General features: G+C 44.1%; 2 protein-coding genes across 4 annotated transcripts in view; both read right to left on the bottom strand.

Annotated features, from left to right (window-relative positions):
• LOC106611851 (protocadherin gamma-A11) overlaps positions 1-14,612 on the bottom strand; it is a 259,444-nt gene that overhangs the window by 163,616 nt on the left and 81,216 nt on the right. The gene's annotated exons all lie outside the window — the stretch shown is intronic.
• Positions 10,323-14,234, bottom strand: LOC106593197 (protocadherin gamma-A11-like). The gene is given in 2 exon segments (XM_045723990.1): positions 10,323-13,016; positions 13,018-14,234. Coding segments are annotated over 2 exon segments (2,451 nt in total). The 5' UTR covers positions 13,357-14,234; the 3' UTR covers positions 10,323-10,904.

Here is a 14,612-nt window from a genome sequence, read left to right as displayed (position 1 = left end):
GTGTGAAGGTGAACGGAAAGGCTGGAGCAACGAACCGCCCTTGCTGTCTCTGCCTGGCCGGTTTCCCCTCTTTCCACTGGGATTATCTGCCTCTACCCCTATTACGGGGGCTGAGTCACTGGCTTACTGGTGTTCTTCCATGCCGTCCCTGGGAGGGGTGCGTCACTTGAGTGGGTTGAGTCACTGACGTGGTCTTACTGTCTGGGTTGGCGCCCCCCCTTGGGCTGTGCCGTGGCGGATATCTTTGTGGGCTATACTCGGCCTTGTCCCGGGATGGTATGTTGGTGGTTGGAGATATCCCTCCAGTGGTCTGGAGGCTGTGCTTTGGCAAAGTGGGTGGGGTTTTATCCTACATGTTTGGCCCTGTCCGAGGGTTTCATCGGATGGGGCCACAGTGTCTCCTGACCCCTCCTGTCTCAGCCTCCAGTATTTATGCTGCAGTAGTTTATGTGTCGGGGGGCTAGGGTCAGTCTGTCACATCTGGAGTATTTTTCTTGTCTTTTCCGGTGTCCTGTGTGAATTTAAATATGCTCTCTCTAATTCTCTCTTTCTCTCTTTCTTTCTTTCTCTCTCTCGGAGGACCTGAGCCCTAGGACCATGCCTCAGGACTACCTGGCTTGATGACTCCTTGCTGTTCCCAGTTCACCTGGCCGTGCTGCTGCTCCAGTTCCAACTGTTCTGCCTGCAGCTATGGAACCCTAACCTGTTCACTGGACGTGCTACCTGTCCCAGACCTGCTGTCCCAGACCTTACTGGAACCCTGACCTATTCACCGGACGTGCTACCTGTCCCAGACCTGCTGTTTTCAACTCTCTAGAGACAGCAGGAGCGGTAGAGATACTCTCAAAGATCGGCTATGAAAAAGCCAACTGACACTTACTCTTGTGTTACTGACTTGTTGCACCCTCGACAACTACTATGATTATTATTATTTGACCATGCTGGTCATTTATGAACATTTGAACATCTAGGCCATGTGCTGTTATAATCTCCACCCGGCACAGCCAGAAGAGGACTGGCCACCCCTCATAGCCTGGTTCCTCTCTAGGTTTCTTCCTAGGTTTTGGCCTTTCTAGGGAGTTTTTCCTAGCCACCGTGCTTCTACACCTGCATTGCTGTAAGGGCTGTTTGAAGAGAGAGTGGACCAAGGTGCAGCGGAGTTAGTGTTCATCATTTCATATTTAATTGAACAACTTGAACACTATAAAAAAACAAGAAAAGAGAAAACCGACAGACAACAGTCCTGTCAGGTGCAAACACTAACAGAAACAATTACCCACAAACCCCAAAGGAAAAGTAGACTACTTATGTGTGACTCCCAATCAGCAACAACCCTCTACAGCTGTGCCTGATTGGAAGCCACACGGCCAAAATAAACGAAACAAACCAACCTACACACTTCTCTTCTGCCACGTCCTGACCCAAATACACCCTCTACTGGTCAGGACATGACAATTGCTTGCTGTTTGGGGTTTTAGGCTGGGTTTCTGTACAGCACTTTGAGATATCAGCTGATGTAAGAAGGGCTATATAAATACATTTGATTTGAATTTCATTTGATATAGTTCTGACTGTGCTGTTCATCTCACTCTGAACAACTTAGTAGTTACTATATTTCTGACTGTTATCCTGTTTATCTCACTCTGAACAGCTTAGTAGTACAGATGCACAATTGAAAGCATCCTGTCGGGCCATATCACCGCCAGGTATGGCAACTGCACCGCCCGTAACCGCAAGGCTCTCCAGAGGGCTGCCCAACGCATTACCGGGGGCAAACTACCCGCCCTCCAGGATACCTACAGCACCCGATGTCACAGGAAGGCCAAAAAGATCATCAAGGACATCAACCACCCGAGTCACTGCCTGTTCACCCCGCTATCATCCAGAAGGAGAGGTCAGTGCAGGGGCATCAAAGCTGGGACCGAGAGACTGAAAAACAGCTTCTATCTCAAGGCCATCAGATTGTTAAACAGCCATCACTAACATTGAGTGGCTGCTGACTATATACATAGACTAGAAGTCACTGGCCACTTGAAGGAATGGAACACTAGTCACTTTAATAATGTTTACATATTTTGCATTACTCATCTCATATGTATATACTGTATTCTATTCTACTGTATCTTAGTCCATTCCGCTCTGACATCGCTCATCCATATGTATATAGTCTTAATTCATTCCTACTTAGATTTGTGTGTATTGTATATGTTGTGTAATTTGTTTGATATTACTTCTTAAATATTACTGCACTGTCGGAACTAGAAGCACAAGCATTTCACTACAGCCGCAATAACATCTGCTAATCACGTGTATGTGACCAATAAAATTGTATTAATTAGAGGTTACTGTATGTCTGACTGCTATTCTTTCTTTTTGCAACATGAAATCCCATGTGGAACATTCAGGGCCTAAACTCATCAACCTATCAGTTAGCATGTGGAACATTCAGGGCCTAAACTCATCAACCTATCAGTTACCATGTGGAACATTCAGGGCCTAAACTCATCAACCTATCAGTTAGCATGTGGAACATTCAGGGCCTAAACTCACCAACCTATCAGTTAGCATGTGGAACATTCAGGGCCTAAACTCATCAAGCTATCAGTTAGCATGTGGAACATTCAGGGCCTAAACTCATCAACCTATCAGTTACCATGTGGAACATTCAGGGCCTAAACTCATCAACCTATCAGTTAGCATGTGGAACATTCAGGGCCTAAACTCCTCAACCTATCAGTTAGCATGTGGAACATTCAGGGCCTAAACTCATCAACCTATCAGTTACCATGTGGAACATTCAGGGCCTAAACTCATCAACCTATCAGTTGTCATGTGGAACATTCAGGGCCTAAACTCATCAACCTATCAGTTACCATGTGGAACATTCAGGGCCTAAACTCATCAAGCTATCAGTTAGCATGTGGAACATTCAGGGCCTAAACTCATCAACCTATCAGTTACCATGTGGAACATTCAGGGCCTAAACTCATCAACCTATCAGTTACCATGTGGAACATTCAGGGCCTAAACTCATCAACCTATCAGTTACCATGTGGAACATTCAGGGCCTAAACTCATCAACCAATCAGTTAGCATGTGGAACATTCAGGGCCTAAACTCATCAACCTATCAGTTAGCATGTGGAACATTCAGGGCCTAAACTCATCAACCTATCAGTTACCATGTGGAACATTCAGGGCCTAAACTCATCAACCTATCAGTTAGCATGTGGAACATTCAGGGCCTAAACTCATCAACCTATCAGTTACCATGTGGAACATTCAGGGGCCCTGGGCCCTGACAGTAAACCCCCAAAATACAAAAATAATGATTTTCAAGAGAAGATCCAGCTCTCAGGGAATTAGACAAAAGTTTTCAAATGGGACAAAATACAATGCCTTCAGAAAGTATTCATACCCCTTGACTTTTTCCACATTTTGTTAAGTTATAGACTTATTCTAAAATGGATTAAATTGTTTTTTCCCCTCATCAATCTACACACGATACCCCATAATGACAAAGCAAAAACAGGTTAAGAAATTTTAGCAAATTCATAAAATAAATAAGACTGAAATCTCACATTTACATAAGTATTCAGACCCTTTCCTCAGTAATTTGTTGAAGCTCCTTTGGTAGCGATTACAGCATCGAGTTTTCTTGGGTATGACGCTACAAGTTTGGCACACCTGTATTTGGGGAGCCCCATTCTGAGGTCCTGAGCACTCTGGAGCAGGTTTTCATCAAGGATCTCTCTGTACTTTGCTCCGTTCAGCTTTGCCTCGATCCTGACTAGTCTCCCAGTCCCTGTCGCTGAAAAACAACTCCACAGCATGATGCTGCCACCACCATACTTCACCGTAGGGATGGTGCCAGGTTTCCTCCAGACGTGACGTTTGGCATTCAAGCCAACGAGTTCAATCTTGGTTTCATCAGACTAGAGAATCTTGTTTCTCATGGTCTGAGAGTCTTTAGGTGCCTTTTGACAAACTCCAAGCGGGATGTCATGTGCCTTTTACTGAGGATTGGCTTCCATCTGGCCACTCTACAATAAAGGGCTGATTGGTGGAGTGCTGCAGAGATGGTTATCCTTTTGGAAGGTTCTCCCATCTCCACAGAGGAACTCTGGAGCTCTGTCAGTGTGACCATTAGATTCTTGGTCACCTCCCTGATCAAGGCCCTTCTCCCCCGATTGCTCAGTTGGGCCGGACTGCCAGCTCTAGGAAGAGACTTGGTGGTTCCAAACTCCTTCCATTTAAGAATGATGGGGGCCACTATATTCTTGGTGATGATCAATTATGCAGAAATGTTTTGGTACCCTTCCCCAGATCTGTGCCTCGACACAATCATGTCTCGGAGCTCTATGGACAATTCCTTCGACCTTGTTGCTTGGTTTTTGCTCTGACATGCACTGTCAACTGTGGGACCTTATATAGACAGGTGTGTGCCTTTCCAAATCATGTCCAATCAATTGAATTTACCACAGGGGGACTCCAGTCATCTCAAGGATGATCAATGGAAACAGGATGCACCTGAGCTCAAATTCGTGTCTCATAGCAAAGGGTATGAATACTTATTTAAATAAGGTATCTGTTTTTTTTTTTTTAACACATTTGCAAAAATGTCTAAAAACCTGTTTCCGCTTTGTCATTATGGGGTATTGTGTGTAGATTGCTGAGGATTGTTTTTTTATTTCATCCATTTTCGAATAAGGCTGTAACTAACAAAAATGTGGAAAAAGACAAGGGGTCTGAATACTTTCCTGCCATTAAAAAACAAATTAAAATACCAATAAAAATGTGGCTAAAATGAATTGTATGTGTTATTGAACAAATTGAACTTGATGGCGGCGAGGTGTGGTGTCCACTTACAAAACAAGATTTGATCCAATGGGACAAACACCTCATTGAAACCCTGCATGCAGAGTTCTGTAAGATTCTCCTACAAGTCCAGAGGAAGACTACAAACAAGTAAGTGAGTGAGTGACAATTAGGCCAATATCCACTAATAATAATGGCTACAAATAGAGCAAATACGTTTTGGAAACATATAAAATACAGTGACCCCCTCTCATATCATTACCAAGACCTGCAATGCCAAGAGCTGAGCAAAGAAAAGAGTCCCCTCATCCAGCTGGTCCTGGGGCTGAGTTCACAAACCTGTTCTACTAACACACTGAGCCTCAGGACCAGAACATCCAATCAATCAGAATAAACCAAACTACAACGCAGTCAAAAGAAAACTACATTACTTATTGGGAAACAAGCACAAAGCAAAAGGCAGTGCTATGTGGCCCTAAATCGACAGTACACCGTGGCTAACTATTTGACCATGGTTACTGATCAAAACCTTAGAAAAACCTTGACAAAGTACAGGCTCAGTGAGCACAGCCTTGTCATTGAGAAGGGTAGACAAAGGAAAACCTGGCTCCCTGTAGAGGAAAGGCTGTGTAACCACTGCACAACAGCAGAACCTGAGACGGAGCTGCATTTCCTGACAAAATGTAAAAAATATACAACAATTAGAAAGTGTCATTTCCCCAAATTTGAAACCCGTATTCAAGGTTTCAAAGACCTCTCTGATGAGATTAGGCTACCAGTCCTGTTCGGGGAGGACGCAGAGAGCTGTGGGTTGGCAGACACCTACATTACAGCCTTCCATAAGATGAGGGACAGTGTCTGACAGACCAACCAACCTGCACATGTCCTCTATGCCATTGTTATTGTTATTGTCCATTACATGGTTATTTTGACCCTTGATTATTGTTGTTACTATTGTCCCGTTGACCGTATCGATTATTATTATTTAATTATCATGCTTTGGCAATAAATATGCTTTGGCAATATTTACATTGTTATGTCAAACCAATAAAGCAAATTGAATTGAGAGAGAGAGAGACACCAGGTTAACTCCTCACAAATCCGAATCAATAACTTCAAAATAATTCAAATTGACTTGTGAGACACTGGCGAGACACATTAGATGTGGACTATGTTGGACAAACAGCACGCATGTCTGAGGCTATTGACTAACTTTTCATCCTTTAATGATCAATGAGTAATTGACCCACGCCATGTGCTTTGCAATAGCTGATACTTAATGAGGTGCGTCATCAGAAGTTCATTCCCCAAGGCTCACCTTGAGACTAGCTGTGCTTGTCCGTCTGACTGTGTCTTTTTGATAGGCCATGCTGTTTTCCTCAACGAGTCTGTGTCTATGGAATACCCAAAATGTATGTCCCCCTTCCATGAGCCAGTGGTCAGAAAATAGTTGAAACTGTCATCTTTCAGGAGAGTTCCACACCGGCTGAAGTCTGTGTAGCTCAGAGGGTCGTAGACCTGTGGGGAAAACAGGGAGGCTGGACACGAAGTACCAGCGTCTACACATCTTGAAGTACACGACTGCACTGATCATAAGGAGTAGGAGAGAAGACACGGTCACCAGGGCGATTATCAAATAAAGCATAAAGTTATAGCTCGCCTGTGAGTGAATTCATCCATGAATTCAAAAAGCTTGTTCAAAACAGGCCAAAACTGCATTGACTGTTGCAGTGGCTGAGAGGAACTCAGGCCCGTTGTCCCTTGCCATGATCACATGGGTTTGTTTAGTCTAGTCCTGCTCTTCAAAACAGCCTCACAGTCCTGATTTCTTCACTGTGCAGGTCAATAGTGAAGGGTTTGGGCTGCGACGCTTAGGAGAGCCACACGTTATGGCCGGAGTCGGCGTCCACGGCAACCACTTTGGTATCCAGGTAACTTTTAGGTCCTCTGCGATGAAGCCAGATGATTGGACAGGATACAGAACAACAGGTATGTTGTCATTATGGTCACCGATGAACACCCTCACAGTGCAGGTGCTGGAGAGGAGGGGCACCATCGTCTTGAGCTGTGACTCCCACCTTATAGTGACTAGCCTGCTCGTAATCAAAGGGGCGCGAAGGGAAGAGCTCTCCGGTCTGCGTTAATGGAGAGGGTAAAGGATGTTTCTGGGTTCATGCCCTATGATGAAGAGTATAGTATTTTAGCATTGGATCCCGTGTTAAGATCCTCGGCTCTCATCCTGATCACTAATGTGCCTCTGCGTTGGTTTTCCCAAACTTTAGCGGTGTACTCAGTCTGAGTAAAAGTATGGGGATTGTCATTCACGTCGTCCACTGTGATGGATATTAATTTTCTACTGGATAGTGAGGGAGAATCAGAGTCACCGGCTGTCACCGTGATGTTATAGTGTGGGTTCATCTCTCTGCCCAATATACCCCCAGTCACCAAAACAAAGTCATTCTTAACCTCTGATATCAATTTAAAAAGGAATACTGTCTGAGATGGCACACTTGACCCGGCCGGTATTTCCAGTGTCCAGGTCATGCATATTTAGCAAAGCAACCATGGTACCGGGTTGAGAATCCTCGGCCACCATAACAGAGGCAGATTTCACAGCTATCACAGGCTCACTGTCATTCACATCAATCACTTAAATGATGAGTTTACAGAGTGACATCTGACCCCTGCCATCTTTAGCTTGGACATCTAGCTTACGCGCGCTCGCCTCCTCACAGTCCACTTGACCCACTACCCTCACCTCACCGCGGGGACATTGTCATTGGTATCCAGAACATGGACGTGAATAGACGCGGTGCCTGACCTGGCAGAATTACCCCCGTCAACACCACTGATGGTCAGAGTTTATTCTGCCTGGGTCTCCCGGTCCAATGCTTTTTTCAGAACCAGTTCTGGGTATGCTATTTCATTAATTGGGGTGTTAATTTTTAGGGCAAAATGATTAGTGTGGCTCAGTTTATAACCAGGAACTGAGTTGGTGCCCAAATCAGGGTCATGCACACTCTCTAGAGGGAAGTGTCTATCCCAGCACCGTCGACTCGACCAGGTCAAGATCAATTTCCCCAGTAGCAAAAGCAGGGCTGTTGTCCTTCATATCCTGAATATCTAAAACAAGACTGTACACTTTGAGAGGATCCTCCAGCAGCAGCTGATACTATAGAATGCATACATCCTCTTGTACGCACAACCCCTCTCTATCTATTTGCTCGCTGACCAACAGAGAGCTGGACCCAGAGTCAAGACTCACAGAGCTGCCGAGTGCCCTCCGCCACGATGCGGGCTCGACGTGCTCCAAGCTCCGGCAATTTCTTCCTCAGATCTTTAGCCACATTCCCAATCACCAAGCAGCGATCAATCCCCTCTGGTACGGAGTAGCACACCTCTCCAAGCAACGGGACGAAGAGAAAGATATTCACACAAAACTGCATCCCGTAACTGCGTTTTAAGCATTGTTGTTCTATGGTACATCCTTTGTTGACATAAAAAAATAAAGTATATATATATACAGTACCAGCCAGTTTGGACACACCTACACATTCAAGGGTTTTTCTTTATTTTTTACTATTTTCTACATTGTAGAATAATAGTGAAGACATCAAAACTATGAAATAACACATACGGAATCATGAAGTAACCACAAAAAATTAACAAAATCTAAATATATTTTAGATTTAGATTTCTTCGAAGTAGCCACCCTTTGCCTTGATGACAGCTTTGCAAACTCATGGCATTCTCTTAACCAGTTTCACCTGGAATGCTTTTTCAACAGTCTTGAAGGAGTTCCCACATATGCTGAGCACTTGTTGGCTGCTTTTCCTTCACTCTGCGGTGCAACTCATCCCAAACCATCTCAATTTGGTTGAGGTCGGGTGATTGTGGAGGCCAGGTCATCTGATGCAGCACTCCATCACTCTCCTTCTTGGTCAAATAGCCCTTACACAGCCTGAAGGTGTGTTGGGTTACTGTCCTTTTTTGAAAAACAAATGGTAGTCCTACTAAGCACAAACCAGAGGGGATGGTGTATCGCTGCAGAATGCTGTGGTAGCCATGCTGGTTAAGTGTGCCTTGAATTCTAAATAAATCACTGACAGTGTCACTAGCAAAGCACCCCATAACCATCCCACCTCCTCCTCCATGCTTCATGGTGGGAACCATACAAGCGGAGATCATCTGTTCACCTACTCTGCGTCTCACAAAGACACGGCAGTTGGAACCAACAATCTCAAATTTGGATTCATCAGACCAAAGAGCAGATTTCCACCTGTCTAATGTCCATTGCATGTGTTTCTTGGCCCAAGCAAGTCTCTTCTTATTATTGGTGTCCTTTAGTAGTGGTTTCTTTGCAGCAATTCAATGAAGGCCTGATTCACGCAGTTGCCTCTGAACAATTGATGTTGAGATGTGTCCGTTACTTGAACTCTGTGAAGCATTTATTTGGGCTGCAATTTCTGAGGCTGGTAACTATAATGAACTTATCCTCTGCAGCAGAGGTAACTATGGGTCTTCCTTTCCTGTGGCCGTCCTCATGAGAGTCAGTTTCATCATAGCACTTGATGGTTTTTGTGACTGCACTTGAAGAAACTTTCAAAGTTCTTGAATTTTTCCAGATTGACCTACCTTCATGTCTTAAAGTAATGATGGACTGTTGTTTGTCTTTGCTAATTTCAGTGGTTCTTGCCATAATATGGACCTGATTTTTTAAAATCAAATAGGGCTATCTTATGTATACCACCCCTACCTTGTAACAACACAACTGATTGGCTGAAACGCATTAAGAACAAAATCAATTCCATAAATTAACTTTTTACAAGACACACCTGTTCATTGAAATGCATTCCAGGTGACTACCTCATGAAGCTGGTTGAGAGAATCCCAAGAGTGTGCAAAGCTGTCAGCAAGGCAAATGGTGGCTACTTTAAAGAATCTAAAATATATTTTGATTTGTTTAACACTTTTTTGGTTACTACATGATTCATATGTGTTATTTCATAAGATATCCTCATGATCCTTGGAGTCCCGGCTTTCGGTGTGAATCAACATATTCCGTGTTTATTTAATTTATGCTTCACAACGCTAACCGGAATGAAGGTAGCAGCAACCTTGAAATGAGGTCATCGGCTCGACCTGCTCTTATACATTCGTATTCCTACATATGGTAGTAAGTCACACAAAATAATTTAAGGCAGAGATAAATTGTAACGCTCGTCTGAAGAAGGATCAGACCAAGGTGCAGCATGGTAAGCGTACATCATTTAATTTAGATGAACACCGAAACTAAACAAAACCAAAATAAATACAAAACAAAAACGTAACGTTCTGTAGGGCATTCAGCTCAGTACCAAAAACAAGAACCCACAATCACAGGTGGGAAAAAGGGCTGCCTAAGTATGATCCCCAATCAGAGACAACGATAGACAGCTGCCTCTGATTGGGAATCATACCCGGCCAACAAAGAAATAGAAAATCTAGAATGCCCACCCAAATCACACCCTTACCTAACCAAATAGAGAAAAAAGTCTCTCTAAGGTCAGGGCGTGACATAAATAGCCAAGATGTTCAGCTTTCCGCAGACATCCTGTGTTTGCAGATAGGGTCTACCGTTCTCATACCAGACTGAATTCAATAAAACAAATCCAATTGGGTCCCCAAATATGGGGACTTTACATTTAAGAGGTTTTAAGAATAAAGGTTGTCAACAAGTGGTTGGAAAAGTCTATAATGTCACTTCAACAACAGACATGTTCACATAAATATTAGCAAGACAACTGTACACAGTAACTAGTGCAGTACAGCTAAACCATTTCTAAACATCTCTTAGCACGGGATGTAACGTATATAAATCATTACAAGGAACAAAGGAAGTCTCACATGTATAAGGGGTGTTCAGTGACATGGAAAGTGGCAGCCAACTGCAGCATGGAGGCACACACTATCAAAACAGGCTTCTCATCTCATCCTTCTGTCTAAATTGCTCCACCCTTCCAAAATCGTTCTCACCTGACATCTGCCATCTATTCTACACTGTGATTACAAATGTAGGCCTAAGTACCTAGAATACACATTAAACGCTTAACACTTTTGAATAGAGAGGCCTACCTCTGGGGACCCCTGGGAGTCATCTAATGCTTCAGCAAAGTCTGTTGGAGTTTTTCTAAGAGTCTGGTCTGCAGGCAGTGTGTTGTCATTGTAAGATGTGACGAACTTGAAGTCACTTGTTCGCGAACCCGTCGTCAGATATGCGTCATAATTATAAGTGCTGCGGAGAGTTCCTGCGCCGTCCACCTCTGCGTAGTTGGGAGGGAGATACGCGCTGGGGATGGCGACCGCTCCGTCAAACAACAGTCTGGGCTTTCTCCTGCGGCAAAACCTCACGGCCAGGATGACAATAATGAAGGTGAGGAAAAAGGTGGAGACGGACACCAGCGCGATGATCAGATAAGAGGTGAGTTTGGAATTGTTCTCATCATAAGAGACATCTTTCAGTTCTGGCACTTCAGCCAAGTTATCAGAAATCACTAAATACATGGTACAGGTGGCAGAGAGAGAGGGCTGTCCGTTATCTTTCACTGACACAATGAGGTTCTGTTTCATGCTGTCAGATTCAGAAATGTCCCGCTGTGTCCTGATCTCTCCACTGTGGAGACCAATAGTGAAAAGTCCCGGATCAGTGGATTTGACTATATGATAGGACAGCCAGGCGTTCTGGCCGGAGTCCGCGTCCACCGCTATCACCTTGGAAACCAGAGAGCCTCCGTGCGCAGCTTTGGGGACCAGCTCGGTCATGAAGGAGTTCCCCTCTGGGGCGGGGTATAGTATGTGAGGAGAGTTGTCATTCACATCCGTTATGAACACACTGACCGTGACGTTGCTGCTGAGCGGAGGAGAACCGTTGTCTCTGGCCACCACGTGGACTTTAAAACTCCTGAACTGCTCATAATCAAACGACCTCACAGCGTGGATCACCCCCGTGTCTCCGTTAACGGATAAAAACGAGGACACCGGGACACCGTTCACCTCACCAGATAAGATAGAATAAATCACTGTACCGTTCTGTCTCCAGTCTGGGTCTCGTGCAGTAACGGAACACACGGAGGCACCGGGTTTGTTATTTTCAGTCACGTGGGCTTTATAGGACTGTCCCTCAAACACAGGTGGGTTGTCGTTGACGTCAGCTACAGATAACTGAACACTTTTAGAGGAGGACAGAGGTGGAGAGCCCTCGTCGGTGGCAGTGATTGTAATGTTGTAATCAGACACTAGTTCCCGGTCCAGTTCGCCCGTGGTCACCAGAGAATAGTAGTTTTTGATGGACGGCACCAGCTTAAAGGGAAGGTTTTGCTGAATGTAGCAGCGGACCTGTCGGTTATTCTCAGAGTCTCTATCCTGCACGTTAATGATGCCCACCTCTGTACCAGGTGACGCGTTCTCAGGTATGGGGCTAGTCAGAGATTTTAGATATATCACAGGAGCGTTGTCATTTATGTCTGTAATATCTATAATAACTTTACTGTCCGAGGAAAGTCCATAACCATCTTTCCCTTCAATAAAAAGTTCAAATTGTGTCTCTTCTTCATAATCTATTTCTCCTGTCACTCTAATTTCTCCTGTATTCTGGTCCATAGTAAATACATTCCTTGCTGTTTCAGATACTCGACTAAATTCATACGTCACTTCCCCATTCACTCCCTCATCTGCATCCGTAGCACTCACTGTAACCACTACAGTATCTAAAGGAGAGTTTTCAGGCAGACTGGCTTTATAGACGGCCTGGCTAAACACTGGGGCGTTATCGTTAGCGTCCAGTACAGTGACGTGTATGACTACAGTTCCTGATCTCTGCGGAGAGCCCCCATCTACAGCTGTCATCAACAGTTTCAACTCCTGCTGCTCCTCGCGGTCTAATTCTTTGTCCAGAACTAACTCACCGTATTTAATACCAGCATTATTCGTTTGCAAAACCAAAACAAAATGATTATTCCTTTGTAATACGTAGCTTTGCACTGCGTTTTGCCCAATATCTGCGTCGTGAGCTGCGTTTACACGATAGCGCGCTCCTTTCAGAGCGGATTCTCTGATTTCTACCTTAATTAAATCCTTGGGAAATATGGGTGAATTATCGTTTATATCTTGGATTTGAAGTGATATATGATGCAACTCAAGTGGACTCTCTAGGACCAATTCTAATTTTTAGTATGCATAAAACCTTTTCTCCACAAAGCCCCTCTCTGTCAATCCTCTCCGCAACAATCAGATCTCCGGTACTCAGATTAATGTCACAATAACGTTTGCGATTTCCTTCAGTATCAATTCGGGCTTTACGAGCGGACAGTCTGCTCCCCTCCAGCCCTAGATCCTTGGCTATATTTCCAATAACAGATCCTCGTTTCATCTCCTCCGGAAAAGAATAGCTCACGTCTCCATTGGCGGAATGCAGCGGTAGAAGAAAGAAAGCAAAGCAGAAGACCAGGCTTGACATTGAGAATCCTTTGTTCAGCATCCTTAGACTTTCAATAACATCCATATATATAGTTAAACAGATCGATGTAAGGAGAAAGTATTCCACAAAAAGATCAACATTCACTAGATTATCAAAACAAAATACAAGTGTGTGAGCAGTTTGACCGTTTACCTCTATTATTTTATGTAGTGAAACGACACTAGAGCTTTGTTAATGACAACACCAATGGGTGGAGAGCTGTATCTATTCTACCTCCGCTAGTGAACAGCGACACTATGAGCACCATTCAGAAATTACACGCTGACATTGGGCTAAGAACATTTCAATAAAAGTCGCAGACAGACATTATTCATGATCAAACATTGGAGACATACATGATGTATGCCCCCAGGATATGGGGATAACCTAATAAGCACAGTCAGTAGCTCAACTTTAGTTTTAGAAGTTAGAAGGGACATAACCTGTCGGGGTGTCTGGGGGTCCTCCCCCATAATTGTTTTTTGCATCTAAAGCAGATTTTCTACATTTCTACTCAATCTAATATGACCCACGGCCCTTCTAACCATCTCTATTTAGAACAACAGAAAGTAAACAAAAATACCCACAGTCATCAAGCTATAGGTAAGAGATAATTATTTCATATGTTTAAGTGATTGATAAAACTGAACTAGATCAAATGTAATTCAATAATCAATATTGTGCTGGACCTTTAACCAATAGCCAAACAAATAAACAACTCTTTAAAAAATAAAGTACAGACTTAACTTCTTTATTAAGACATCTTCATATGACAATTCAGCCCGAGCCACCTCCATGCCCAATCCTCACCATTCTAGTCAATAACTAAATTCTCTCCCCAACACAATTTTCTTCCCACATTTTTTGGTTTCATTTCCAAGGGAAAGGTTTGGAAACAAGGTAAATATATATACAGCTCAAAAAAATACAGGGAACAAAATGTGGCTCAGTAGTGTGTGTGGCCTCCACGTGCCTGTATGACCTCCCTACAATGCCGAGGCATGCTCCTAATGAGGTGGCGGATGGTCTCCTGAGGGATCTCCTCCCAGACCTGGACTAAAGCATCCGCCAACTCCTGGACAGTCTGTGGTGCAAAGTTGCGTTGGTGGATGGAGCAAGACATGATGTCCCAGATGTGCTCAATTGGATTCAGGTTTGGGGAACGGGCGGGCCAGTCCATAGCATCAATGCCTTCCTCTTGCAGGAACTGCTGACACACTCCAGCCACATGAGGTCTAGCATTGTCTTGCATTAGGAGGAACCCAGGGCCAACCGCACCAGCATATGGTCTCACAAGGGGT

This window comes from Salmo salar, chromosome ssa09 (genome assembly GCF_905237065.1).
Source record: "Salmo salar chromosome ssa09, Ssal_v3.1, whole genome shotgun sequence".
Taxonomy (NCBI): domain Eukaryota; kingdom Metazoa; phylum Chordata; class Actinopteri; order Salmoniformes; family Salmonidae; genus Salmo; species Salmo salar.
Note: the sequence above shows the minus strand (reverse complement) of the source record. Positions and strands in the feature narration are given on the sequence as shown.